Source organism: Microcebus murinus, chromosome 18, assembly GCF_040939455.1.
Source record: "Microcebus murinus isolate Inina chromosome 18, M.murinus_Inina_mat1.0, whole genome shotgun sequence".
Taxonomy (NCBI): Eukaryota; Metazoa; Chordata; class Mammalia; order Primates; family Cheirogaleidae; genus Microcebus; species Microcebus murinus.
This window is the reverse complement of record NC_134121.1, coordinates 30,652,430-30,678,328: the sequence shown is the minus strand read 5'-3', so window position 1 is coordinate 30,678,328 and position 25,899 is coordinate 30,652,430. Positions and strand designations below refer to the sequence as shown.

Genomic DNA, 25,899 nt, shown 5'->3' with positions numbered 1-25,899 from the left:
GGCACATGTTCCTATTTGTTTCCCATTTTACATTTGTTAATACATTGCATGTGATGTGTTTTATGGAAATACACCATTTCTCTCAAAGGCAGTTGCCAATTTTCAAGTGTGTTTTGTCCTTCTGAGTGAAACCACATCTGTGTGTCAATTTCATCAAGCACTGTATTTCCTTGGTGATAACTTTCCCAACTTAGTGAAGAATTTGGGTGAAAGTTCTTACCCCTTTTACTGCAAAGCATATAGCTACACCAGCTAACCACCTATAAGCAAATTTTCTTTTAAAAGAAGAGACGGGGAGGGAGGGTCTCACTACGTTTCCCAAGCTGAACTCCTGAGCTCAAGAGATCCTCCTGCCTGAGGCTCCAGAGTGGCTGGGATTATAGGTGCAACTGCACCTGGCCTCTATAAGCAATTTTAAAGCAATAGTTTAATAAAATCAACTTTTGCTCTGGCATTCCGAGATCTAAAACAAAATGTGATCCAATTTTCTCATACTCAGAGTTTTAAAAAAGCGAGGTACATATTTACTTATTTTTTATTTATGCATAAGCATTTCTTACTAAAATCCTGACATTTATTTTTAAATAGCTGCTTAGAGTGGAAACTCTTACCCTGTTAGACAATATTCATTCTGTAGCATTTGACAACATCTCCCTCTTGTGGTTCAAAGCATCTCTACAGAATTACAATTTCTTAGCCTAAAATTGTGCTATGAAAGTTTAGTTTGTATTTAGTGAATCCTTTTTGGAGTAAAGTGGAAAGATTTAGGAACATAAAGATAAACAGAATATTCCCTGTTCTTAGTTCCAGAGTTCCAACATCTCAGTAAAATGTTTCCAAAGTTCTTTATTGAAGCACCAATTTTTTTCTTACAAATGAAATACCAAGTAGATGTTTTCACTGAAAACATGCTATTCTTCATTTTTAAAGATATCTTCCTTTTCTCTGGGTATACTATACAGAATGGACTCAGCATTCTACTTTGTTACTTTAACAGCTAAGACTCTGAAAACCTCTTAAAGTAGTATTGAAGATATTTTATGCTTCAAGATACTCTTTTCCTTTGCTCAAGATCAGAGGTTATAGTAACTGGCAACAACCTGCTCTAACAATGTGAAACTGTCCAAGAAGTCCTCTTCTTCAATTCCAAATTTTGTGTACTGATGAAGGTAGGCTCTGGTAAAAAAAACACAAACAAAAAAACCACAAACAGAAAATGTAAAATAAAAAATGTCAGGCCAATGAATAACTCTTAAAAACAAACAATGGTGCTCGCTTCGGCAGCACATATACTAAAATTGGAACGATACAGAGAAGATTAGCATGGCCCCTGCGCAAGGATGACACGCAAATTCGTGAAGCGTTCCATTTTTAAAAACAAAACAAAAAAAAAAAACAAACAATGAATAGACCTTTTCTAGTTCATGAACATTTGAAGATCACAGAATCTCTTAGAAGTCTTACATTTGCTACATTTTTTTACTCCAAACTTAGTGAGCTTTCAGAATTTATGTCAAACTCCTTGTTTTTTTAGTGTCCAAGAGAGTGACAAGAGGCACACAGGAAAAAGAAGCACGTTCAGATGTGGTTGTCCACCCAGCACATATATAACACCTTACAGGAGATGACTAGGTTCAATATAAACTCTAAAAAGTGCCTGGAAAGTTTCATCTAAAGCTTGAAGCTAGAAAACACATCAATCCAGTTCTAGGAATATGGTGAAGCCTCCCAGGTGCTTTTCAGACATTTAATCTGTAGTTATGCCAGGGTGGTCTTCTCAATCCCTCTCATCCCCGAAAATGCTCTGAGGCAGGGGAAATCATGTCTATAAAGAATATCAAGGGCAGACATGAATTCAATTGACATTATAATGGCTACTACCATGTAAAGAGAGTGGGAAGAGAGTAACAGCCACATGCAGGACAGCTGGGCTATTGGGAATTGTAACTAATCAAAGTAGAGACCTAGTTCAGTGATTTGAGGAACTTTGCTTTGACATTAAGTAATTGTGGTCAAGAAACCTGCTAAAACATTTCTTTGTATCAAGTGGACTTTTCTTAGTATCAAACAGTTTAATTTACCGTATATCTTACTGAGGAAGATCAGGATCTCTTTTACTTTCCTGAGGATCTTAGTTTTGAAAACTATCTTATTGTCCCTGCCATATAATGAAATTTCTACTTTAATTTCATGTGGCTGAGAAACTATTCATTTAGTCAACAACATAATAGACATATAATAGTAATAATGTCAAACTATTTTTGAGCGTTTACTAGCCAGGCATTGTACTAGGTGTTTTACATGATTATGTCATATAATTCCTCACCACAAATTTTCTCAGGACCCATTGCAGAGATGATGAAGCCTGAAGCCACATGCCCAAGGCTTCACACCTACTAAGTGGTGATTTTTTATTCTAGATCCTACCTCATGCTTTAACACTATATAATCTGCCTAAGGTTGGAAAGCTTTGTAGATTTATTCTTTTTTTTTTTTTTTTTTTTTGAGACAGGGTCTCACTTGTTGCCCAGGCTAGAGTGAGTGCCATGGCGTCAGCCTAGCTCACAGCAACCTCAAACTCCTGGGCTCAAGCAGTCCTCCTGCCTCAGCCTCCCGAGTAGCTGGGACTACAGGCATGCGCCACCATACCCGGCTAATTTTTTCTATATATATTAGTTGGCCAATTAATTTCTTTCTATTTATAGTAGAGACGGGGTCTTGCTCTTGCTCAGGCTGGTTTCGAACTCCTGACCTCAAGCAATCCGCCCGCCTCGGCCTCCCAGAGTGCTAGGATGTAGATTTATTCTTTACTTACTTTGAAGCAAACATATTCCACGCTTTGCCCACAATCATATTGAGTGGTTTTACTAAGAACTGGCTGTTGCTGACCAACGATGCGGACTTCTCATATTTGCTAAAGGCTCGCTGGGTTTTCCACACATTGAAAGCATCAACAGGCTGTAACCAGGAGGTATAGAGAGCTGGATCTTTAAATCCCTCTAGAGCGAAAACAACAGGAGTCATTCTTTATAGTATGAATTAGTAATTGTGAAAACTAATAAATGGATATTTTCTTATCTTTTCATCAGAAATCTTTTATTTCACATTTTTTTTCTTTTCTTTCTTTCTTTCTTTCTTTTTTTTTTTTTTTGAGACAGAGTCTCACTTTGTTGCCCAGGCTAGAGTGAGTGCTGTGGTGTCAGCCTAGCTCACAACAACCTCAAACTCCTGAGCTTAAGCAATCCTACTGCCTCAGCATCTCGAGTAGCTGGGACTACAGGCACGTGCCATCATGCCTGGCTAATTTTTTCTATATATATTAGTTGGCCAATTAATTTCTTTCTATTTATAGTAGAGACGGGGGTCTCGCTCTTGCTCAGGCTGGTTTTGAACTCCTGACCTCGAACAATCTGCCCACCTTGGCCTCCCAAAGTGCTAGGATTACAGGCATGAGCCACCGCGCCCAGCCGATTTTTTTTGAGACGGAGTCTCACTCTGTTGGCTGGGCTAGAGTGCCATGGTATCTCCTGTCTCAGTCTCTCGAGTAGCTGGGACTACAGGAGAGCACCACCATGCCCAGCAAATTTTTTCTATTTTTAATAGAGACAGGGTCTCGCTCTTGCTCAGGCTGGTCTTGAACTCCTGGCCTCAAGCAATCCCTCTGCCTCAGCTTCCGCAGTTACTGAGATTATAGGCGTGAGCCACTGCACCTGACCAAAGAGATCTATTTTAAATTATTATTAGTTCTTTGTCTAAGGGATATTACAGGGAGTATATTGTTTGGTTTTCTTTATACCACACCAAGAAATAGCAAATGTGACCAGGCACAGAGGCTCACACCTATAATCCCAGAACCTTGGGAGGCTGAGTCTATGGGATCACTTGAGGCCAGGAGTTTAAGACCAGCCTGGGCAACATAGTGAGACACTGCCCTGCATCTCTATTCAAAAAAACACACAAAACAAAGTAGCAAATGCGATACTAATAAAGTCATCAAATGACAATAAAATGAACCTAGATCTCTGACCCAAAAAAGCAAAGCCAGTAAGAATTACTGCTCTTTTTCTTTTTTGTGTGTGTTAAATAAGGTTTATTGTTAGCTTTATTGCCTATATAGTCTATAAGATGCAACTTTATTGTGCCTTTGCAAACAGGATACATTTCTTAAAAAACTGATCAAAATTGTCCATACATATAGCTCTAATGATAGATTACAGTGCAACACTATTCTTTTTTTTTTTTTTTTTTTTTTTTGAGACAGAGTCTCACTTTGTTGCCTAGGCTAGAGTGAGTGCTGTGGTGTCAGCCTAGCTCACAGCAACCTCAGACTCCTGGGCTCAAGCGATCCTTCTGTCTCAGCCTCCCAAGTAGCTGGGACTACAGGCATGCGCCACCATGCCCGGCTAATTTTTTCTATATATATTAGTTGGCCAATTAGTTTCTTTCTATTTATAGTAGAGACGGGGTCTCGCTCTTGCTCAGGCTGGTTTTGAACTCCCGACCTCGAGCAATCCGCCCGCCTCGGCCTCCCAGAGAGCTAGGATTACAGGCGTGAGCCACCGCGCCCGGCCGCAACACTATTCTTGTTACATAATTATAGAAATACTATAGAACCCAAGAGTACAGGGTAAGCAAAAGAAATACAATCCTGAGACATCTGAACAAGATGATTTGATGAATCCTTTTAGTGTAAGTTTAGAAAACACAGAGGAGGAAAAAAAATACATGCACACTGCAGTCATGAGCAAAATACATCTATCACCTGCTCCTTGTTAGGTACAGGTGGGGCAAATAGTGAATTTTAGACACATGCACACTCACTCACGCTCCCATTTTCTTCTCCTGCTTCCCCCCCAGCCCAAATACATTCACTCCCACCCCTTCCCAAAGAATCACTGCTCTTTCAACTTCCTGAAAAAAATTGTAACAAAATGCTACCCCTCGAGACCACTGGTTGACTAGTGATTAATTCCTGTTTTCCTTCCTTAGTAACAGAATCCCCAAATTTTTTTTTTTTTTTTTTTTTTTTTTTTTTTTTGAGACAGAGTCTCGCTTTGTTGTCCAGGCTAGAGTGAGTGCCATGGCGTCAGCCTAGCTCACAGCAACCTCAAACTCCTGGGCTCCAGTGATCCTTCTGCCTCAGCCTCCCGGGTAGCTGGGACTACAGGCATGCGCCACCATGCCCGGCTAATTTTTTATATATATATCAGTTGGCCAATTAATTTCTTTCTATTTATAGTAGAGACGGGGTCTCGCTCTTGCTCAGGCTGGTTTTGAACTCCTGACCTTGAGCAATCCGCCCGCCTCGGCCTCCCAAGAGCTAGGATTACAGGCGTGAGCCACAGCGCCGGGCCAGAATCCCCAAATTTTAACCGCACTCACTGCCATGCCCACAGCTAGATGTGGCACAGAACTTAGTCCCAGTAAATGGGATAGAAATGCAAGTGTGATGTGCCCCTCTTTGCTTATTCCTATGTGATTTGATGGCTGAAGCTCAAGCAGGTATCTTGAACTATAAGGAGGAAGCCACATGGTAAGGATGACAGAGAGACCAGATGTTTGGAAGAAAGAATAAAACTTTTATCTTGTTTAAACCACTTCTGTTTTGGTGTCAGGCACATACTAACCGATATAATGATTACATTTTGCCACTAAAGCACATAGTTATTATTTTCCTTTCTCTAAGATTAAATACAGGGCCCTTCCATTAGCATTGGAGATGGGGGAAAAAAAGATTAAATACAGGGACTTTAAAGAACTATGTATATGACATACCACATCCATGTGCAAAACGTACATCTTAATTTTCACCTTAACTTCTTACCGAGATCCGCGCTGTGCACATCTTTCCCACGAAGGATGACCAAGTTAGCAATGGAAGTGTTGAAATGAAGCTCCTTGTTGACAGGCATTTTAGCAACAGGAGGAAGTCCTGATAAAGGAGGTCGTACTTGCCAGTCAATACCTACACAAAGAAAAAATAAAGCAAGAGATTTTATAAATGACTTTGAACAAGAAGGAGAAAGATGTCTTATGGTATGTGTATTTTACATAACCTTTATTTGAGGTAGGGTCTCACTATTTTGCCCAGGATAGTCTAAAATTCCTGGTGTCAAGCCTCCCGAGTTACTGGGATTAAAGGTGTGAGCCACACCATACCCAGCTCTGGCTCATAAATTTTTATTTGATACATGAAAGTTGATTTTTCCTGTAAAAGTTTAAACATTCTAACTTGGTTGACCTAAAGTGATTCAAACTACTCAATTCTGAGAAAGGCACAAAATATTCATCATTGAATATCAAAAGATAGTGATAGGTACATATGAGGGAATTCAACTCAGCAATAAAAGGGAACTACTGATAAATGCAACAACATTGACAAGTCTCAAAAGCATTATGCTAAGTGAAACAAGCTAGACTGAAAAGATTACATAATGTATGATTCCATTTATAGGACATTTTATATAAGGCAAAACTATAAGAACAAAATTCCTGTAGTTTATATGGGGTGGAAGGAAAGATTGCCTACAAAGAGGTATGAGAGAAATCTGGGGGATAGGAGAAATACTCTACCTCAATTGTGGTGGTGGTTATACATTGTATTAGTTTGTCAAAATTCATACACCTAATAAAAGGGTAAACCTCACTGTATATGCTTTTTTTTTTTTTTGAGACAGAGTCTCACTTTGTTGCTCAGGCTAGAGTGAGTGCCATAGCGTCAGTCAGCCTAGCTCACAGCAACCTCAAACTCCTGGGCTCAGGCGATCCTCCTGTCTCAGCCTCCCAAGTAGCTGGGACTACAGGCATGCGCCACCATGCCCAGCTAATTTTTTTTTGTATATATATTTTTAGTTGTCCAATTAATTTCTTTCTATTTTTAGTAGAGACGGGGTCTCGCTCTTGCTCAGGCTGGTTTTGAACTCCTGACCTGGAGCAATCCTTCCGCCTCGGCCTCCCAGAGTGCTAGGATTACAGGCGTGAGCCACCGCGCCCGGCCTATACGCTTTTTTAAAGTGCTGGGATTACAGGCATGAGCCTCAGTGCTTGGCCTGTATATACCTCAAACAAGTCACACAACAAAATATTAAGGGATGTAGAAACAAAACAAAAATCAGATTGAAAATCGACTAGTCAGCTAGGTGTGGTGGCATGCCACTGTAGTCCCAGCTACTTGGAAGGTTGAGGCAGGAGGATTGCTTAAGCCTAGGAGCTGCAGGCTACAGTGTGATCTTGTCTGTGAATAGCCACTGTGTTCCAGCCAGGGCAACAGAGTGAGACTCTGTCTCTAAAACAAAAAATTGACTAGTCAAATGGAAGTATTTTAAAAAAGCTTTTTGTTTTTTGAGACAGGGTCTCACTCTATTGCCTGGGCTAGAGTGTAATGGCGTCATCATAGTTCACTGTAACTTCAAACTCCTGGGGTCAAGTGATCCTCCTGACTCAGCCTCCCAAGTAGCTGGAATACAGGTGCATGCCACCACAACCAACTAATTTTTCAATTTTTTTTTGTAGAAATGGGATCTCATTATGTTGCCCAGGCTGGTCTCAAATTCCTGGCCTCAAGCAATCCTCCTAGCTGTAATAATGTGGTATATCCATTCAATGGGATACCAATGAGCAATACAAAGGACCAAACTACTGATATATACTACGTGGATGGACCTCAAAAACATTAGGTTAAGTGAAAGAAGTCAGACACAAAATAGTCAAATCTACACAGACAGAAAGCATATCAGTGGTTGTTTGGAGCTAGGAATAAAAATGGAATTGACTGCAAACAGACAGGAGGGATGATAGAACATTTGGGGTCATAGAAATGTTCTAAAACTGGATTGTGGTAATTGTTGCACAATTGTGTAAATTTATTTAAAAAATTATTGAATTGTATTCTTACCATAGGTGTAGTATATGGTATTTAAATTATATACCAGTAAAGCTATTAAAAAATGTATATGCTATCAAAGTAGTACTTGTTAGATAATTTATTACCATATTACTCAGAAGTAAAAGATAAGTATAATCAACTCTATCTGAACAGTTTCAAAAAAAAAAAAAAAAGAATGAATATGCCAATCCAAAGATGGGCTCCTGAAACACTGATGTCTAAAAATAGAAAAAAAAAAGAAAGTTAAGCAAATAAAATTAAAAATGGGAAAAAGTTTAAAAAAAAGCATTGTCAATGCCAGGTGTGGTGGCTCACGCCTGTAATCCTAGCACTCTGGGAGGCCAAGGCGGTAGGATCTCTGAAGGTCAGGAGTTTGAAACCAGCCTGAGCAAGAGCCTGTCTCATCTCCACTAAAAATAGAAAGAAATTAATTGGCCAACTAAAAATATATATAGAAAAAATTAGCTGGGCATGGTGGCATACCTGTAATCCCAGCTACTCGGGAGGCTGAGGCAGAAGGATTGCTTAAGGCCAGGAGTTTGAGGTTACTATGAGCTAGTCTGACACCATGGCACTCTAGCCTAAGCAACAGAGTGAGACTCTGTCTCAAAAAAAAGAAAAAGAAAAAAAAAAAGCATTGTCAAAAATAAAGATAAATTCAGGATGGTTTAATATTTCAGATGTATTTATTTTTATTTTTTTTAATTTCAGCATATTATGGGGGTACAAATGTTAAGGTTATGTATATTGCTCATGTCCCCTTCCCCCCTGGAGTTGGAGCTTCAAGCATGACCATCCCCCAAACGTTGCACATCTCACTCATGGTGTTTGTATATACCCATCCTTTCCTCCCCCCTCCCACTTGCCCGATACCCGATAAATGTTATTCCTATATGAATATTTCAGTTTTAAATATAAACCTATTGGCCAGGCAAGGTGGCTCATGCCTGTAATCCTAGCACTCTGGGAGGCCAAGGAGGGAGGAATGCTTGAGGTCAGGAGTTCAAGACCAGCCTGAACAAGAGCAAGACCCAGTTTCTACAAAAAATAGAAAAATAAGCCAGATGCAGTAGCATGCACCTGTAGGAGGATTGCTTGAGCCCAGGAGTTTGAGATGGTAGTGAGCTATGATGATGCCACTGCATGCATTCTAGCGTAGGTGACAGAGTAAGACTCTGTCTCCCAAAAAAAGTGCACATAAAACTATTGAAAATACTGGAAAATATTGGAGAACATTTTTATATCTTTAGGGTAAACAAGGCTCAAAATCTGCAAAGGAAGATTTACAAGTTTGCTCACATAAAAATGTAAAATTCCATAGGGTAAAAGATGCTATACAAAAAAGACAAAAATGATAGATAAAAATATTTGCAATCCATGTAACAAAAAGGGATATATAAATATAACATTGTATTCCCTCTAAGATACCATTGATTAAAGGGAAAAAAGTTTATTAAATTATGTCATAAAATTACTTATTTCTTAGAATTTTTAAATTTGATATTTACTGAAAAAGTTCTTTTAAAGTAAATTAGGTTCAGATTTTTTAAATCATATATTGGCCGGGCGTGGTGGCTCACGCCTGTAATCCTAGCACTCTGGGAGGCCGAGGTGGGCAGATTGCTCCAGATCAGGAGTTCGAAACCAGCCTGAGCAAGAGCGAGACCCTGTCTCTACTATAAATAGAAAGAAATTAATTGGCCAACTAATATATATATAGAAAAAATTAGCTGGGCATGGTGGCACATGCCTGTAGTCCCAGCTACTCAGGAGGCTGAGGCAGGAGGATTGCCTGAGCCCAGGAGTTTGAGGTTGCTGTAAGCTAGGCTGACACCACAGCACTCACTCTAGCCTGGGCAACAAAGCCAGACTCTGTCTCAAAAAATAAATAAATAAAATAAAATAAAATAAAATCATATATCATTCCTGAGCATATGTAAAAGGAAAAATTTCTAGCACTCTGGGAGGCCGAGGCAGGAGGATTGCTCAAGGTCAGGAGTTCGAAACCAGCCTTAGCAAGAGCAAGACCCCGTCTGTACTATAAATAAATGGAAGAAATTAATTGGCCAACTTAAAATATATAGAAAAAATTAGCTGGGCATGGTGGCGCGTGCCTGTAGTCCCAGCTACTCGGGAGGCTGAGGCAGGAGGATTGCTTGAGCCCAGGAGTTTGAGGTTGCTGTGAGTGAGGCTGACGCCAAGGCACTCACTCTAGCCCAGGCAACAAAGCAAGACTCTGTCTCAAAAAATAAATAAAATAAAAGGAAAAATTTAACAAAATTAATTGGTTAAGGTTTTCCTAAAATGTTTTATCATTCAGTGGCAATCACTTTCAACTCTACATTAATGGTACCAGTATTTTTTCATACATTATTGTTCTCTGTGCCCACAGAACATTGATGATGCAGCATTCCTTAAAGGAATCCTTAAAAAAGCTAAAAGCCACTGGCTCTTAAGCTGGCTTTGCAATCATGTAGAGCACATCTACCTTTGACTCCTGCTTAAGGAATGTTGCTAAACTTGTCTATAAACCACGGTGACTGGTGACTCCCATACTCTAGCAGAAAACGGAACTTATTTTCTAGAGAGGATATGATTAAGGGTATCTGGTGAGGGAAATACCAGGCAGAATTAAGGGCAGGGTACTATACTGAAACCAGAGAGATCAAGTGAAAACTATGAAAACTCCTCTAACCCTCTCTAGTTTTCACATACATAAAGTAACCCAAACTAGCAAAAATAAATCAATTTGTGAAATAAAACATTTAAAATGTTTTAAATAAATGTAATAATAAATAGAGAAGTACAATTATTTTTTAGCTGGTCTCAGAAGGCCAAGCCAAAAGTCATAGAACATTATTCTCATGCCTTACATTTTTATCAAGAAACTGTCAGCATGTATGTTCTGCTACATTGTTATGAACTAATCACTCGTGTGTGCCTCTCATTTTCTCCCTTCTTTATCCCAGGCCTGTTCTACCAGAGTCTGTATAGGAGGCAAGGAACTGTACTCACAGGGCTATAGTTAAGAAATCTCAATTGAGGACTATAAATCTAGACCACTTTTAGATGAGAAGATACTGGCTACAGGATGTAACTTTGGGGCCTTGGGAGGGGATGAGTATATTCTGCATGTGGAAGGACAAGATTCATTAGGGACAGATGGCAGAGGGCAGGTAGTCAGCTTCCAAGATGACCCCTTCCAGGCCCTTGGGCAACATGCTCCCACATAAGATAGGGCTGACCTTAATAACCAAAAGGATATTACAGAAATGGCAGCGTGTGATTTCCAAAGCTAGATGATAAAAGATTAACTTCTGCCTTGCTCCTTCTTGGATCACTCATTCCCCCTGTTGCTGGAACATGTTACATTGCTGATGGTGACAGAAATGGGGTCTATCTTTATATAGAACAGCCTGATAACATGAACAGGTATAAAATCCTTTAATCTAGTTTATGGCATAAATATATTTATTCATATATACATGAAAACATTTATAAATTCAGACTCCATAACTGTGAAAAAATACTGATTCCCTGAAGTCCTACATGAGAAAATAACTAAGCAAACTGTGGTTTATTGACCTAAGAGAGCTTGGAGCAGCGTGTCTCACACTACCCTAAGGAACACTGTGTTCCTTAAGATATTAACAGGTATTTCTAGAAAAACAGGTACTGTGGCCAAAAAATTTGGGAGGCACTACTTTAAGATGTGAACTTTCTGCTTATCTCTAAGCCTCTGGCATTATAATCTACAATCAATAAAATATTACAAGTAAATATTGAGAAAATCTACTTTTGCACTATCGAAACCTAAGTTATTTTAACTTGCGGTATAATATATGCTACTAAAATAATAGAGTAGTGATTTCCAATTAAACATGACAGACTGAACATACCGTTTACTGCCACTCTCTCTCCAAATCCCCCTAAGACAATAAAGGAATTTCTTAAAAGGCATAAATAAGAAAAAAAGGAGAACAAGTGATAAAGTTCAACAAAGTTTTAGAAGCTAGAAAGCAAATGAACCACTGGCTACTGATTGAGCAACCAGATAAAGCTAAAACATCTGCCACAGTTGAAGTCCTTGAAGTAGGCCAGGCACTTTTTTTTTTTTTTAAATTAGGATCATTTTGTTTTTGAAGTTTTTATTATATTTGGGTAATAAAACACCATGGCCCCAAGGAAAAAAAATTTTCTAGTGTGGCAGTCAATGTGTTAAAAAAGAGAGTTATCATCCCAGCCAAGCAAAAAGTTATACCTTTTTTTTTTTGTAATCATTTATTTCACTTGCAAAATTAAAGCGTCATCTTCCATAGGTTTTATGGCGATATGGAGGGAAGAAACCAGCCACATTAGGAAACAATACTCATCTCTATGAATGGATACCCCAGAATGATCTTCTTGGTAAGATACGGGCAAAGAAAAGCTGTATAGTTGGACAACAGACAAGTTAAGTAACTGTTTAAAAGCAAATAAATTCAATACCCAGGCACTTCTAAAAGCAGAAACAAGTTGGGCGCAGTGGCTCACACTTATAATCCCAGCTACTCAGGAGGCTGAGGTGGGAGAATCACTTGAGGCCATGAGTTTGAAATCAGCCTGGGCAACACAGTGAGACTCCATCACTTAAAAAAATTTTTTTAATTAGCTAGCTGTGGCAGTTCAGACTTGTAGTTCCAGCTACTCAGGAGGATATGGGAGGATTGCTTGAGCAGCCAGGAGTTCGAGGCTGCAGTGAGCTATGATCATGCCACTGGGCTTCAGCCTGGGTGACAGAGCAAGTCAGACATATATACATACATAAATAAAAAAATAAATAAAAGCAGAAAAAAACAGGAAGATTAGTTAAAAAGCTGTATGAGAAGCAGTGAGAGCCCAGACCCTTTTCCCACTCCCCACAACAGAGAGAATGCCCCTCTCTATCCTGGAAGGAAGTTTCTGCTCTGGAAAGGCTAACTCTGTGAGGCTCTAGCTTCAGAGACAGCCCTGCAGGAAACCTTATGGAAAACCAGGTCACCAAGTGGAAGCTTTCACAGGGAAAGGAAACAATCCATGTCTTCCCTGTCCAGCTCTGAAAATGGCAGCCAGGCTTATCATGTCTTCAGGAAAGAGACCAGAGTGGGGGAAGTAACTAATCAAGAGGTAAGGTATGCCAAATATGATATTAATATTTGGGAGTCCACCAATAAAATGGCCAGGCACATCACCTAACTATGAAATCCACAAGAGACTGCAATGTCCATGAGGATCCATTCAGTTTCCAGAGTAACTCACTTAAGAAGTAATTGTTGAGGCCGGGCGCGGTGGCTCATGCCTGTAATCCTAGCTCTCTAGCCAACGCGGGCGGATCACTCGAGGTCAGGAGTTCCAAACCAGCCTGAGCAAAAGCGAGACCCCATCTCTACTATAAATAGAAAGAAATTAATTGGCCAACTAATATATATACAAAAAATTAGCCGGGCATGGTGGCGCGTGCCTGTAGTCCCAGCTACTCGGAAGCTGAGGCAGGAGGATCGCTTGAGCCCAGGAGTTTGAGGTTGCTGTGAGCTAGACTGACGCCATGGCACTCACTCTAGCCTGGGCAACAAAGTGAGACTCTGTCTCAAAAAAAAAAAAAAAAGAAGTAATTGTTGAGCATTTACTATGTGTTGGGCCACTGTTCCAGGCTCCAAAGATACAATAGTAAACAAAACAGATAAAAATCTCTGGCCTCATAAAACTTATATTCTACCAAGATAAACAAAAGACCTACATCAAGGACTTTCAGAATGCTTGAGATAAAGAGAAAGTCCTAAAAGCTTCAAGAGAGAACAAAATAGATAGAAATCAGAATGATGGCCATCCATGATGGCTCACGCCTGTAGTCCCACCAGCTACTCCAGAGGCTGAGGCAGGAGGATCACCTTAGCCCAAAAGTCTGAGGTGGCAGTGAGCTATGATGATGCCATTGCACTCTAACCAGAAAGACAGAGAAATACCTCGTCTCAAAAAAAGGAAAAGAAAAAAAGAAACCAGAATGACATGGGATTTCTCAATAGCAGCACTGCAAGCTGGAATATCATAAAGCATTGCTTTCAAAATGATTCCCAACCTAGAATCCTATTCCTGGCCAAACTATCATTCAAATAAAAAGGCAGAATAATGACATTCATAGCTTCAAAATTTCTACCTTCCCTGTATTCTTTCTTAGGAAGCTCCTGGAAGATGTTTGGTACAGCAATATGAGGGAAGAAACCAAGAAAGTGGAAGATTTGAAATCTAAGAAACGGGATATTCTACAGGATGAGGCAAACAGAAGTGCCAGTATAGGTGGCTCCTCAAGCTTGAAAAGCAATCAGCCAGACTGGAACAGGAGTATGAAGGACTTCTAGAAGGATATATCCAAGCAGATAACAAAAAACCTGGTGGGTTTGAACATGCTGAGAAGGAATTATTTTTTACAGAGAAGTTTCAGGATAAATTAGTGATAGGGATCTGGCATGGTGGTTCACGCCTGTAATCCTAGCACTCTGAGAGGCTGAGGCAGGAAGATCACTTGAGGTCACGAGTTCACGACCAGCCTGAGCAAGAGCGAGACCCCATTTCTACAAAAAAATAGGAAAAATTAGCCAGGCGTGGTGGCGCATGCCTGTAGTCCCAATTCCTTGGGAGGCTGAGGCAGGAGGATTGCTTGAGCCCAGGAGTTTGGGGTTGCAGTGTGCTATGATGAAGCAACTGCACTCTAGCCAGGGTGACAGAGCAAGACTCTGTCTCAAGAAAACAAAAAAATTAGTGAGAAGTGTAGAGAATATTGATCAAATAAATATAATTGTTAACTCTAGGAGGAAAAAAATAGTTGTACATGAAATAAAAAGCAATCTGCGTACACAGTACATAGCTCTCCTGTGAATAATATTTATATAGCAAAAGTCATACAAACACTGAAAATTCATCTAACCCCAAAGTATGTTACAACTACATTGGGAGAAAGGAGAGAGATGAATGTGAGGGAGAATACATGTGTGTGTTTGTGATTGTGTGTGTAGAGGGGGTATAAAACTATTTAATCCTCAATGTTCACACTGGGAATGCAATGGATAATATCTAAAAGTGGAAAATCAAACAACAACATCAGCAAGAAATTTAGAAATATGGAGGCAAATTCCAGGAGAAACAGCTAAAAATGTTGAAAGTATTTTCCACTGCGCAATGGGGAAATGTAGACAGGACATTGCTGTTTCCCTTGTTATAAATTCATACTGCACAGTATTTGACTTTTCTTTTTTTTAAAACTGAGATATAATTTACATACTGTGCAATGTGTGGATTCAAATATACCCTTAAGTGAGTTTTGCCTACTTGATCTGTAAACCTATGTTTTTATATTACTTTGATTAAAATAATTTTAAAAATATGGCATTCATCTGAAATACTTTTTGGTAATAAAACTGTGAAGTGATTAAGAAGCCCTCCTGGGATGTCCTGCTGAATTTCTACAGGAGCCTCCCAGACCAGAAGAAGGGACCATTATTTCAACTGGTCCAAGCCAGTTTATATTGAGAGCTCCAGGACAGGCATTTTTCCCTGCTTGTGGGCTGCATATTTTAAAAATACCCTTTACCTTCTTCCATCTTTGCATTAGAAATGAGCATCTGTCTTAAATGCTTGAGGAGGCCAGCCCAAGTAAACGTGCTGTATGCCAGTGAATTCTCAGACATTTGAGGAATGTTACGAAGACTCAACATCTTGAATTCAGGATGAGGAACTAAATTCTCCATTAAGTCTCCTATAAAGAAAAAAAAAGATCTGAACTAAATATTTTTATTCCACGCTGTTGCTATTGTTCTATATACAAAACCATGATTTAAAGCTTTTCTGGGCCAAATGTTTTTTCTCCTCTAAAGGCAGAATTGCTTAAACTTTAAAATATAAATAAAATTTCAGAGACAATGTCTATTACAGACCATATCTTTGCTTCATTTTAGCTCCCATTTTAGCATGGGTGAGAAAAGATACTTTGCCAAAAAGGAAAGAAGAATTTAGAAGCTGAGTAATTGGAAATGTGAATGAAATATTTAGCTAAACCTCAGGAAAAAAAAGTAAACATGAGAGCTGACATGCTTTTCTTGTCATTCTGTGTTCACTAAATATTCCTTTAGGAATTTTCCTTGGATCTTTCATTTATTTTATCTGGTTCAATGATAATCAAAACCTGTTAACATGAAACCCTACTTGGAAAGAAAACAGGATTAGTAATTCCTTAAGAGAGGAATATCATTAGAAACTTGTATTTACAATGAAATAGAATTTCATTGTAATTGAATTGAAATTTCATTATAATAGAATTTACAATTATCATTAGAAACTTGTATTTACAATGAAATAGAATTAAGGAGAGGCCAGGAGTGATGGCTCATGCCTATAATCCTAGCACTTCGGGAGGCTGAGGTGGGAGGATCACTTGATTTATATATACAAAAGGAAGTAAGCAATTTATAAGGAGGGAATACTAAGCAAAGGGACTAGGGCAGGAAAGTACCACATTGAAGAAAGATAGTAAACATAGGAGGATGAAAAATATAGATGGGGATCCAGGCAGAGAAGGCAGCAGGAAATAAAGCTAGAAAGTTAGAGTTCAGGGCATAATGAAGGCAGGGAATGCCAGGCTAAAAAAATTCTGACAAATATGGCAGGTAATGCATAAACTGTACATTAAGCATAATCGAGCCTAAAGATTAGGGCTGTGTTTTGGGAGGCTCATTTGGAGCCAGTGTGTGAGATGCACTGGAGGGGGAAGAGGCAGGCAACAGGAAGGAAAGTAGGATTAAGACCACCTTAAGGGTGAGGAGTGGTGGCTCATACCTATAATCCCAGCAGTTTGGGAGGCCAAGACAGGAGGATCACTTGAGGCCTAGAGTTCTAGACCAGCCTGGGCAACATAGTGAGCTCTTGTCTTTACAAAAAATTAAAAATTTAGCTGAGCATGGTAATGTGAGCCTGTAGTCGCAGCTACTTGGATAGCTGAGGCAGGAGGATTGCTTGAGCATAGGAGTTTGAGATTGCAGTGAGCTATGATCACAATGATCATGCCACTCTACTCTAGCCCAGGCAACAGAGTGAGACCCTGTCTCAAAAAAAAAAAAAAAAAAAAAAAAAGACCATCGTAAGAAAGGAATATCCGTGTAGATGTAAGCTTCTGTTTTTTTTTTTTTTTTTTGAGACAGAGTCTCACTTTGTTGCTCAGGCTAGAGTGAGTGCTGTGGCGTCAGCCTAGCTCACAGCAACCTCAAACTCCTGGGCTCAAGCAATCCTGCTGCCTCAGCCTCCCGAGTAGCTGGGACTACAGGCATGCGCCACCATGCCTGGCTAATTTTTTCTATATATGTATTTGTTGGCCACTTAATTTCTTTCTATTTATAGTAGAGACAGGGTCTCGCTCTTGATCAGGCTGGTTTCGAACTCCTGACCTTGAGTAATCCACCTGCCGTTGGCCTCCCAGAGTGCTAGGATTACAGGTGTAGGCGTGAGCTCCACCAGGCCTAAGCTTCTGTTTTTATGCAGAAAAAAAAAAAAGAGAGAGAACAGACAAGCTAATTTGCTTTGGTTTGCTTTGTATTCTGGGACAGTATGACGAGATTAATTGAGAGATACTGAGACCCTGAACCTATGTCAGAGAGATAGGGCAGTGGGAGAAGAATGCAGACAGATGGCAGAGATGGCACCAACAGGTCTAAGCATACAGATAAGATAAGTGGATGGGGGAGAAACATGGGTAATAGGAACAGGGAATTGAGGAAGAGGAGTAACTGGTTTAGATTGGGGGAGGGGGAGAAAAGGCAGGAAAAAAGTAATGAATATATTCAGAACATCCTAAATTTGAAGAAGAAGGCAACTGAGAAAACTAGAATAGGCTAGCTTTTTTGTTTTGTTTTCTTAATCAGCTTTCTCAGGCTGAAGATGCAACTTTTGGGAAAGAAATTAGGAATAGGGGTAAAGGTTAAGATCTCCTTTGTAGATAGATGATTTAAACTGATAGAGTGCCACTTGAAGAATAAGAGCTGAAGAAAGAATGATGGGTAATGCATGCAGCCCCTGGGGGCTGAAGAAAGTAAAAATGGTTAGGAAATACAAGACAGAGCAATTAGGGAGGGAGAAGGAGGACAGTGAAGTCCTCAAGCTGACAGGCTGAGGAAGGAAGTTCAAGGAGAGAGCTGTCAAACATGAAATGCAGCCAGATATTCAAGCTAAGAGAAGTACTGGATTTGGAGACTAGAGTCTGGCAGCTCTGAAATGATTAAACATAGCATTACCACATGATCCAGCAATTCCACTCCTAGAAAATGAAAACATAGGTCCCTACAAAAATTTGAACACTAATGTTAACAGCAGCATTGTTCATAAAGGCTTAAATGTCCATTAACTGGTAAATGGATAAACAAAATGTGATATATCCACACAATTGAATATTATTTGGCCATACGAAGGAATGAATACATGCTGCAACCTGGGTGAGCCTTAAAAACATAGTGCTAAGTGAAAGAAGCCAATCACAAAAGGCCAGATATCATATGATTCCATTTACATGAAATGTCCAGAATAGGCAAATCTATAGAGACAGAAAGATTGGTGGTAATCTAGGACTGGGGAAATTGGGGGGAAAATGAGAAGTAGCTGCTAATAGGTACAGGGTTTCTTTATGGAGTGATGAATATGATGGTTGTATGACTTTGTGAATATGCTAAAAAACACTGAATTGTACACTTTATTTATTTATTTTTGAGACAGAGTCTTGCTCTTTTGCAAAGTGTAGTGGCATCCTCATAGCTCACTGCAACCTCAAACTCCTGGGCTCAAGCCATCCTCCTGCTCCAGCCTTCTGAGTAGCTGGCACTACATGTGCGCACTGGCAAATTTTTCTGTTTTTAGTAGAGATGGGGTTCTCACTCTTTCTCAGGCTGGTCTTGAACTCCTGAGTTCAAGCGATCCTCCTGCCTCATCCTCCAGGAGTGCTAGGATTATAGGCCTGCACCACTGTCCTCAGCCTGCATTGTGTACTTTATTTATTTATTTTGAGACAGAGTTTCACTTTGTTGCCTGGGCTAGAGTGAGTGCCGTGGTATCAGCCTAGCTCACAGCAACCTCAAACTCCTGGGCTCAAGTGATCCTTCTGCCTCAGCCTCCCGAGTAGCTGGGACTACAGGGATGCGCCACCATACCCGGCTAAGTTTTTCTATATATATTAGTTGGCCAATTAATTTCTTTCTATTTATAGTAGAGACGGGGCCTCGTTCCTGCTCAGGCTGATTTCGAACTCCTGACCTCGAGCAATCCGCCTGCCTCGGCCTCCCAGAGTGCTAGGATTACAGGCGGGAGCCACATGGCCCACTCCATTGTGTACTTTAAATGGGTGAATTGTATCTCAATAAAGTTGCTATAAAAAAATAAGAGAAAGAATCTTAAAGGATAGAGGCAGTGGGTATCTACCACTCTTTTGAGAAATTTAGCAAGTTCTCAAAACTTTTCAGTAAGACAGTTCAGAGAGCTAAGCAGGTCCAAAGGAAGGTTTTTCAGATGAGGGAGACTGAGGGTATCATCAGGCAGTGGGAAGGAAGACAGTGAAGAATAATTTTTGAGGCTTTCAGAACATAAGGCTTTCCTACAAACAACATGCAGGGAGAAAAATACCTAGTGGATTTCTTCTGTAGTGAAATGAGCCTTCCGCAGAGTAAACAGGCTGGAACACACTTCCCAGCTGATGTGCGAGGACTTGATTGATATCGCTAAAGGAGATCTGCTTGATATTCATCAGTTTCGCACATATCTTATGGACAGCATCATTCTCATGAACAAGCAGCGCATCTGAAGATCGGTACAGGTGAGAAAGCGTCAAAATGGAGTTGTAGTTCTGAACAATAACCTGCAGAGGGAAAGGTCAGAAATAAGAAAAAGAAGAGAGAACAGTGGTAGATTCTAATGGCATCCTGCCTGGGTTCAAATCCTGCCTCTGTCACTTTCTAGCTATAAGACCTTGGGCAAGCTATTTAATCTCTCTACGCCTCAGTTTCCTCATTTGTAATGGCCTCCTAGAGTTATACGGATTAAGGATATAATGCAAGTAACGCACTAAGAACACTGCCTTGTACATAGTAAGAGCACAACAAACATTGACTATTACTATTATTGCTTCCTATGTCGTTTCCTATAGTGACTTGGCTCACCTCTGTTTTGTTTCTCCAACTAGGCTGATCAATAGGAATTGGCTTATATAGACAGTTTTTCCCAATGGAAAGAAATGAAAATTATCTGAAGGTTGGCAATGGCACCATGAACTGCAACATGAGGTCAAGGTCCCTGCTTTACAGACTGTAGCCAGAGGGGCATTCTAAGGAAAGGGTTCCTGAGAGAAGCAGCAAAATCATTTTCTTTAAAATTTTTAAAAAGAAGGACATCTCATTTGTTTGGAGAAGTTTAAGCAAAGTTAAATGAATTGCTCAGGAAAGTACCAAATGTTATAATCACTCCTGAAGCTTCTTCCCAAAGAAGACCCGGGTGAGATCAATCTTTTACCCACATTTATTTCAATTGCAAAGAACACAGAACATAACATTTTCTTTTCTTTTCTTTTTCAGCCCCACCCCCAAAACACATTTTCAGTTAATATGTTCATACCTCACCAGTTCCATAAGGCCATATAATCTGATTCATTTTCAAAGAGTGTGCGTACTGGTCTTGTAAATTCTGTGTAACAAAGGCTCCTATCCCGGATCCCGTGCCCCCAGCCATACTCATTATAATAAAAAAACCACTCAGAGAGTCACATTTCTCCACTTCTTTCTGGATTATGTTCATTATAGATTCTTCATGCCTGGGTCCATGAACAGAGTAACTATGCAATAGCGAAAGAGACAAATACAAACACCTTTCAATTTAACCAGAGAGACACAATGCAGAGAAAAAGATACAGGATAGAAAGGTTTTTTCCAAAACTATGTAAGTGAACTAACTCTCATGAAAGATACAGGTACCCTGACTGACAAAGTTTTAAATATACAAGTTAAATATATTTAAATGATAAATAGGACTAGGAGATTGAATTTACAAGGCACAGAAAGTTACTTTTTGTTTATCTGGGTTTTTTTTTTTTTTGGTTGATTATACACTTCATTATTTTTTGTATTTTTTATTGATATATCATAGTCGTACATATTTTGGGGGTACATGTGATGTTTTGATACATGTATACAATGTGTAATGATCACATCAGGATAATTAGGATATATGCCACCTAAACATTTCTTTATGTTGAGAATATTACAATTCTTTTCTAGCTATTTTGAAATACATAGTAAATTATTAACTATAATTTTCCTACTGTACTATTGAATACTAGAACTTATTCCTTCTATCTAACTATACTTTTGTATCCATTAACCAACTTCTCTTCAACCCTCCCCTCCCCTCAAAAGCTCTTTTTTTTTTTTTTTTTTTTTTTTTTTTTGAGACAGAGTCTCACTTTGTTGTCCAGGCTAGAGTGAGTGCCGTGGCGTCAGCCTAGCTCACAGCAACCTCAAACTCCTGGGCTCGAGCGATCCTTCTGCCTCAGCCTCCCGAGTAGCTGGGACTACAGGCATGCGCCACCATGCCCGGCTAATTTTTTATATATATATCAGTTGGCCAATTAATTTCTTTCTATTTTTAGTAGAGACGGGGTCTCGCTCTTGCTCAGGCTGGTTTTGAACTCCTGACCTTGAGCAATCCGCCCGCCTCGGCCTCCCAAGAGCTAGGATTACAGGCGTGAGCCACAACGCCCGGCCAAAAGCTCTTTTTTATGGACCATCCCTTTAGCTGGAGCTTTCAATTACCAGGTAGTTGTACAAGTTTACAGTACAACATAACATTCAATATTCATAACAGTGGTCCTCAAGCAGTGGTTCTCAAACTTTGCTGCACATTAGAGTCACCTGGGGAGCTTTGAAAATTCTCAACATCTGGGCTTTACCCCAAACCAATTAAATCAGAATCTCTGGAAGTGAGCTCTAGGCATCACGACTTTCCAAAGAACCCCAGGAAATTCTAATGTACAGCACAGTTTGAGAAACACTGCCTGTTTTATTTCCTGTAACTGGAACACTTGCCAGATATGGATATTGTGTTGATAAGAAGTTACTTTGCAGCATGACAGTGAAGAAGACAGAATGAGCATTTCTTCTAGATGAAGTCTAATTCTAAATTTTAAAACAATTTCAAGATTATGTGCTTGGTATATGAACTATGCAGTTGTAACTTCACTGTCTATTAATCTACTATGTAGCTGTAACTAAACTGAAAACCATGAGGAATTATTCTTACCCATATGCCCAGTTATTTCCAGAACCTTGTTTTTGACAGAAGTATGCATGCTGACCATATTTCCATCGGCCAGACTGGGCAGCCTTTGACAGTGTTTGATTGATAACTTTAGGTTCCATGTCAACCAGTATAGCCCGGGCAATTGGAACTAGAGAGTGAAAAAATTCAAAAGAAAAAAATAATTTCATACATCTTATTTGGGCAACTCAGAGCATCAAATTGTAGGTCTAGAAAAAAAACCCCAGGGGTTGGGGATAGAAAGATCTGTTAGACTGCTGGGAAATCCAGGTGGGCAGCAGCGGGTATATGCAGAAGTTCATGAAGCCCAGCGTTCTGTTAAGCAGGAAGAATCAGTGTGGGCTAAAATGATCACTTGGGTCCGATCTACAAACATCTGTTGGAAAAAACAAAAACAAAAAAGCATCCGTTGTGTGCTTACAATGTGCCATGTACTATGTGCACTGGCAATACAGAGATCAAACCAACATCAAACCAGCCCCAGGAGGACTAGTGGGAGAGATAAAACACATCAACATTTAACACTGTATGACATGATACAACCCACAAGGAACCCACACCAAAGGTGCATCATATTCAGAGGTACAAAATACCGTATATAGCTCAAATTAGCTCAGAATTATTGCAGCTGAGGAAAGAGAAGGAGGGGGTAGAAGTCATGGATGGAGATGGAAACTGGGCAGGGCTCAGATCTTGGAAATCCTTGCAGGCAATGTTAAAAAGCTTAAACTTTATCTTTTAGGCAATAATCAGCCACTGAAAATTTTCAAGCAGGGGAAGAATAGTCTGATGTCTTTTTTTAATAGAGTGGTGTGGGACGGATGTGATGGACATAAGCCTGTAGGCAGGGAAATGCAGGAGTGTCTTGAAACAGTCCAGATAAGAGAGGACAAGAGCCAGAACTAAGGCAATATCAGTGAGGGTGGAAAAGGGAAAACTGTTTCAAGAGATTTACAGGAAGTCAAATAAGCAGACTGTGATGTTTGATGGTATATGTGCAGTAAAAGTGTAAGTTCTAAAGGAAAGATAATGAATGTCTTGGGCATAAAGATGTTGAGTTTGAGGCTCACATGGGAGGTGCAGGTGGAAGTGTCCCATAATTTGTCTAAAGCTTAGAAGAGAGGCTGGGCTAGGTTTGAGAGTCATCGTGTAGGCCAGGCTTGGTGGCTCATGCCTATAATCCTAGCACTCTGGGAGGCCAAGGCAGGACGATCGCTTGAGGTGAGGAGTTCGAGAGTTACTGGTGTAAAAAAATGAACCTAATTATGAGAGTGATTGACATTGCCCAGAGAAAACTATACAAGTGAGGACATAGGAAAGCTTGAGATACAACCACTGGGGAAGAGAAGTACAGAGACTAAGGAGAAGTTTCAAGGAGGGAATTTTATAGTTAATGTTATCAGTTACCCAATCCAGTTGAGAAATTAAGCGAATTAAGAGGAAAAAAAAAAAAATCCCAGCTCTCTGGGAGGTCGAGGTGGGCGGATTGCTCAAGGTCAGAAGTTCGAAACCAGCCTGAGCGAGAGCGAGACCCCGTCTCTACTATAAATAGAAAGAAATTAGCCAACTATATATATAGAAAAAATTAGCCGGGCATGGTGGCACATGCCTGTAGTCCCAGCTACTCGGGAGGCTGAGGCAGGAGGATCGCTTGAGTCCAGGAGTTTGAGGTTGCTGTGAGCTAGGCTGACCCTGCGGCACTCTCTCTTGCCTGGGCAGCAAAGTGAGACTCTGTCTCAAAAAAAAAAAAAAAAAAAAAAAAAAAAAGAGGAAAAAAACAAGCTGGGCACAGTGGCACTTACCTGTAGTCCCAGCTACTCAGGAAGCTGAGGCCCACGAATAGCCACAGGTTGGACAACATATCATATCGCCCATCTCATAAGGAAAACAAAAACAAAAACAAAAAAAGTAGAAAAGAACAGAAAAACAGCAGCTGGATTCGGTAAATTAGAAGGTCATTGGAAACTTTTCTCAGAGCAGCTTCAGTGGTGATGAGGGGCAGAAACAGGATTAGAGTTGGTTAAGCAGGGTTCTCCTTTGAGAATCTTAGATAAGAAGGCAAAGAGATAAGAAGGAAGAAGAAAGCTACAGCCAAGAGATAAGTTTTGTCTGGTTGGTTTTAGATTGGTGAGATGGGAGCATGCACATGTGCTGAGGGAAAGATGCCACTGGAGAAGCAAAGACTGTTAACACAGAAACAAACGGTCAAGGGCAAAGTGATTCCCTAGTGAAATGGAAAGGGATGGGGTTCAAATACCACGTGGAAGGCCTGGCTTTGAAGAGGTAGGCTAAGTCAGAGTAAAGGAGAGGCCTGCAGACCACACATACCTCCATTTTCCTCCTCACTGAAGAATCTTTCTTTGCAAGATGCTTGATATGCTTCATTCTCTCTCTTAGAGCAGAGTCCCTGGGAGCTGTGTGAGTCACTGAATAAGGTATCAAACACTTCAAAACCAATCTGATTGCCACACTGACCAAGCTGCACTGTCACTATTGACATGCTGAGCCACAATCTAGGCCTATTTCCTCGAAAAAGTGAACAACCTGTAATAGACAAAATATAGGCTTTGAGAACCACTAAATTACTAATAAAAATAAATAAAATGTCATCTATGTTAATTATACATCAATAAAAATAATTTTAGAATGCCTTGTATATAATGTTAATGAAACAGCTATATTGTCTACAGAGCCAGTTATTCAAGTTCTTCTCTTGTTCTATGGTTTTGGGATTTGCGATTGACCATACCCAAACCCATTCATACACAACTCAGTAGTTTCCAAAATCTGATTTATACTCACATTTTCCCAAACAAAACATTTAAGCATTTAAAACAAAACAAAATGAATGCTGGTTGAAGGAATTAGTAGTACCACACTTCACACACACAGACACACAGAAGTGAGCTCAACAGTCATACATTCAATTAACTTTAATTGTCTCTCTTCTAAATAATGACTTACTCTCTCCACCAATCACCTTTCTAGCTGGTAACTTTAAAAAGACTTACTAGAAAGACTGTGTTTAGGTCAGGTACAACAGAAAGAAAAATGGTGCTTGGAGAAAGACAACCAGATGACATATTAAAACAGGTCTTCATTATTTTTAACAACGAAAAGAGACAATGTTTGATAAAGACTTCAAATCCGGTCTGTGCAGCACTGGAAACGAGCAGTGGGTTGTGAGCCAGACATTGTACTTGTAAATGTAAATGTACTTGTACCTACCGCAAAGTAGGTATTATCCTCATCATACAGATAAGGAAACTGAGGCTCTGGAAGGTTATGCGACTTTCACAAGGCCACCAAACTAGTAAACGGCAAAGCCAAGACTCTCACTATCCCCATCGGCCCCAGGAATGAATTCTCCCTTAACCCCAAGAGCTCACCATTAACCCCACTCACAGACAGCCCCCGAACCAGCCGCTTCTGTCCCTTTCAAACTTCAGACGACCCGCCCTCTCGCTATGCGCATGCTCACTTTCAACACTAAAGATCTGAGAACGAATGCGCATGTTCCACAAACGAACAGTTTTGTTGTGTATTTTTTTTCCTATTCAGAAAGGTTAATTACGCATGTTCAATTTCAATTTATCAACTTCAGATATGGTACGCATGCTCACTGTCTACCAAAAGCTTTAGCTGACAAGGCGCATGCTCCAGTC

General features: G+C 39.9%; 1 protein-coding gene and 1 non-coding gene across 3 annotated transcripts; one reads left to right on the top strand and one right to left on the bottom strand.

The window, feature by feature from the left end:
• Nucleotides 1-395: 395 nt before the first annotated feature.
• Nucleotides 396-25,818, bottom strand: TUBD1 (tubulin delta 1). Of its 2 annotated transcripts, none has more exons than XM_075994414.1 (9): nt 25,640-25,818; nt 24,563-24,778; nt 22,217-22,364; nt 20,537-20,753; nt 19,553-19,784; nt 15,489-15,653; nt 5,825-5,965; nt 2,816-2,999; nt 396-1,176 (listed from the first exon to the last, which is right to left on the bottom strand). In XM_075994414.1, the coding sequence occupies exons 2-9, from the start codon at nt 24,732-24,734 to the stop codon at nt 1,074-1,076; spliced, it is 1,362 nt and encodes a 453-aa protein (XP_075850529.1). In that variant the 5' UTR covers nt 24,735-24,778; nt 25,640-25,818; the 3' UTR covers nt 396-1,073. The 2 variants fall into 2 exon arrangements, with proteins under 2 accessions (XP_075850529.1, XP_075850528.1); XM_075994413.1 differs by having other exon boundaries at nt 397-1,176; nt 25,624-25,818.
• On the top strand, nt 1,269-1,375 carry LOC142862241 (U6 spliceosomal RNA). Its single transcript, XR_012913317.1, has one exon. It is a non-coding gene; the product is annotated as a U6 spliceosomal RNA (small nuclear RNA).
• Nucleotides 25,819-25,899: the final 81 nt, after the last annotated feature.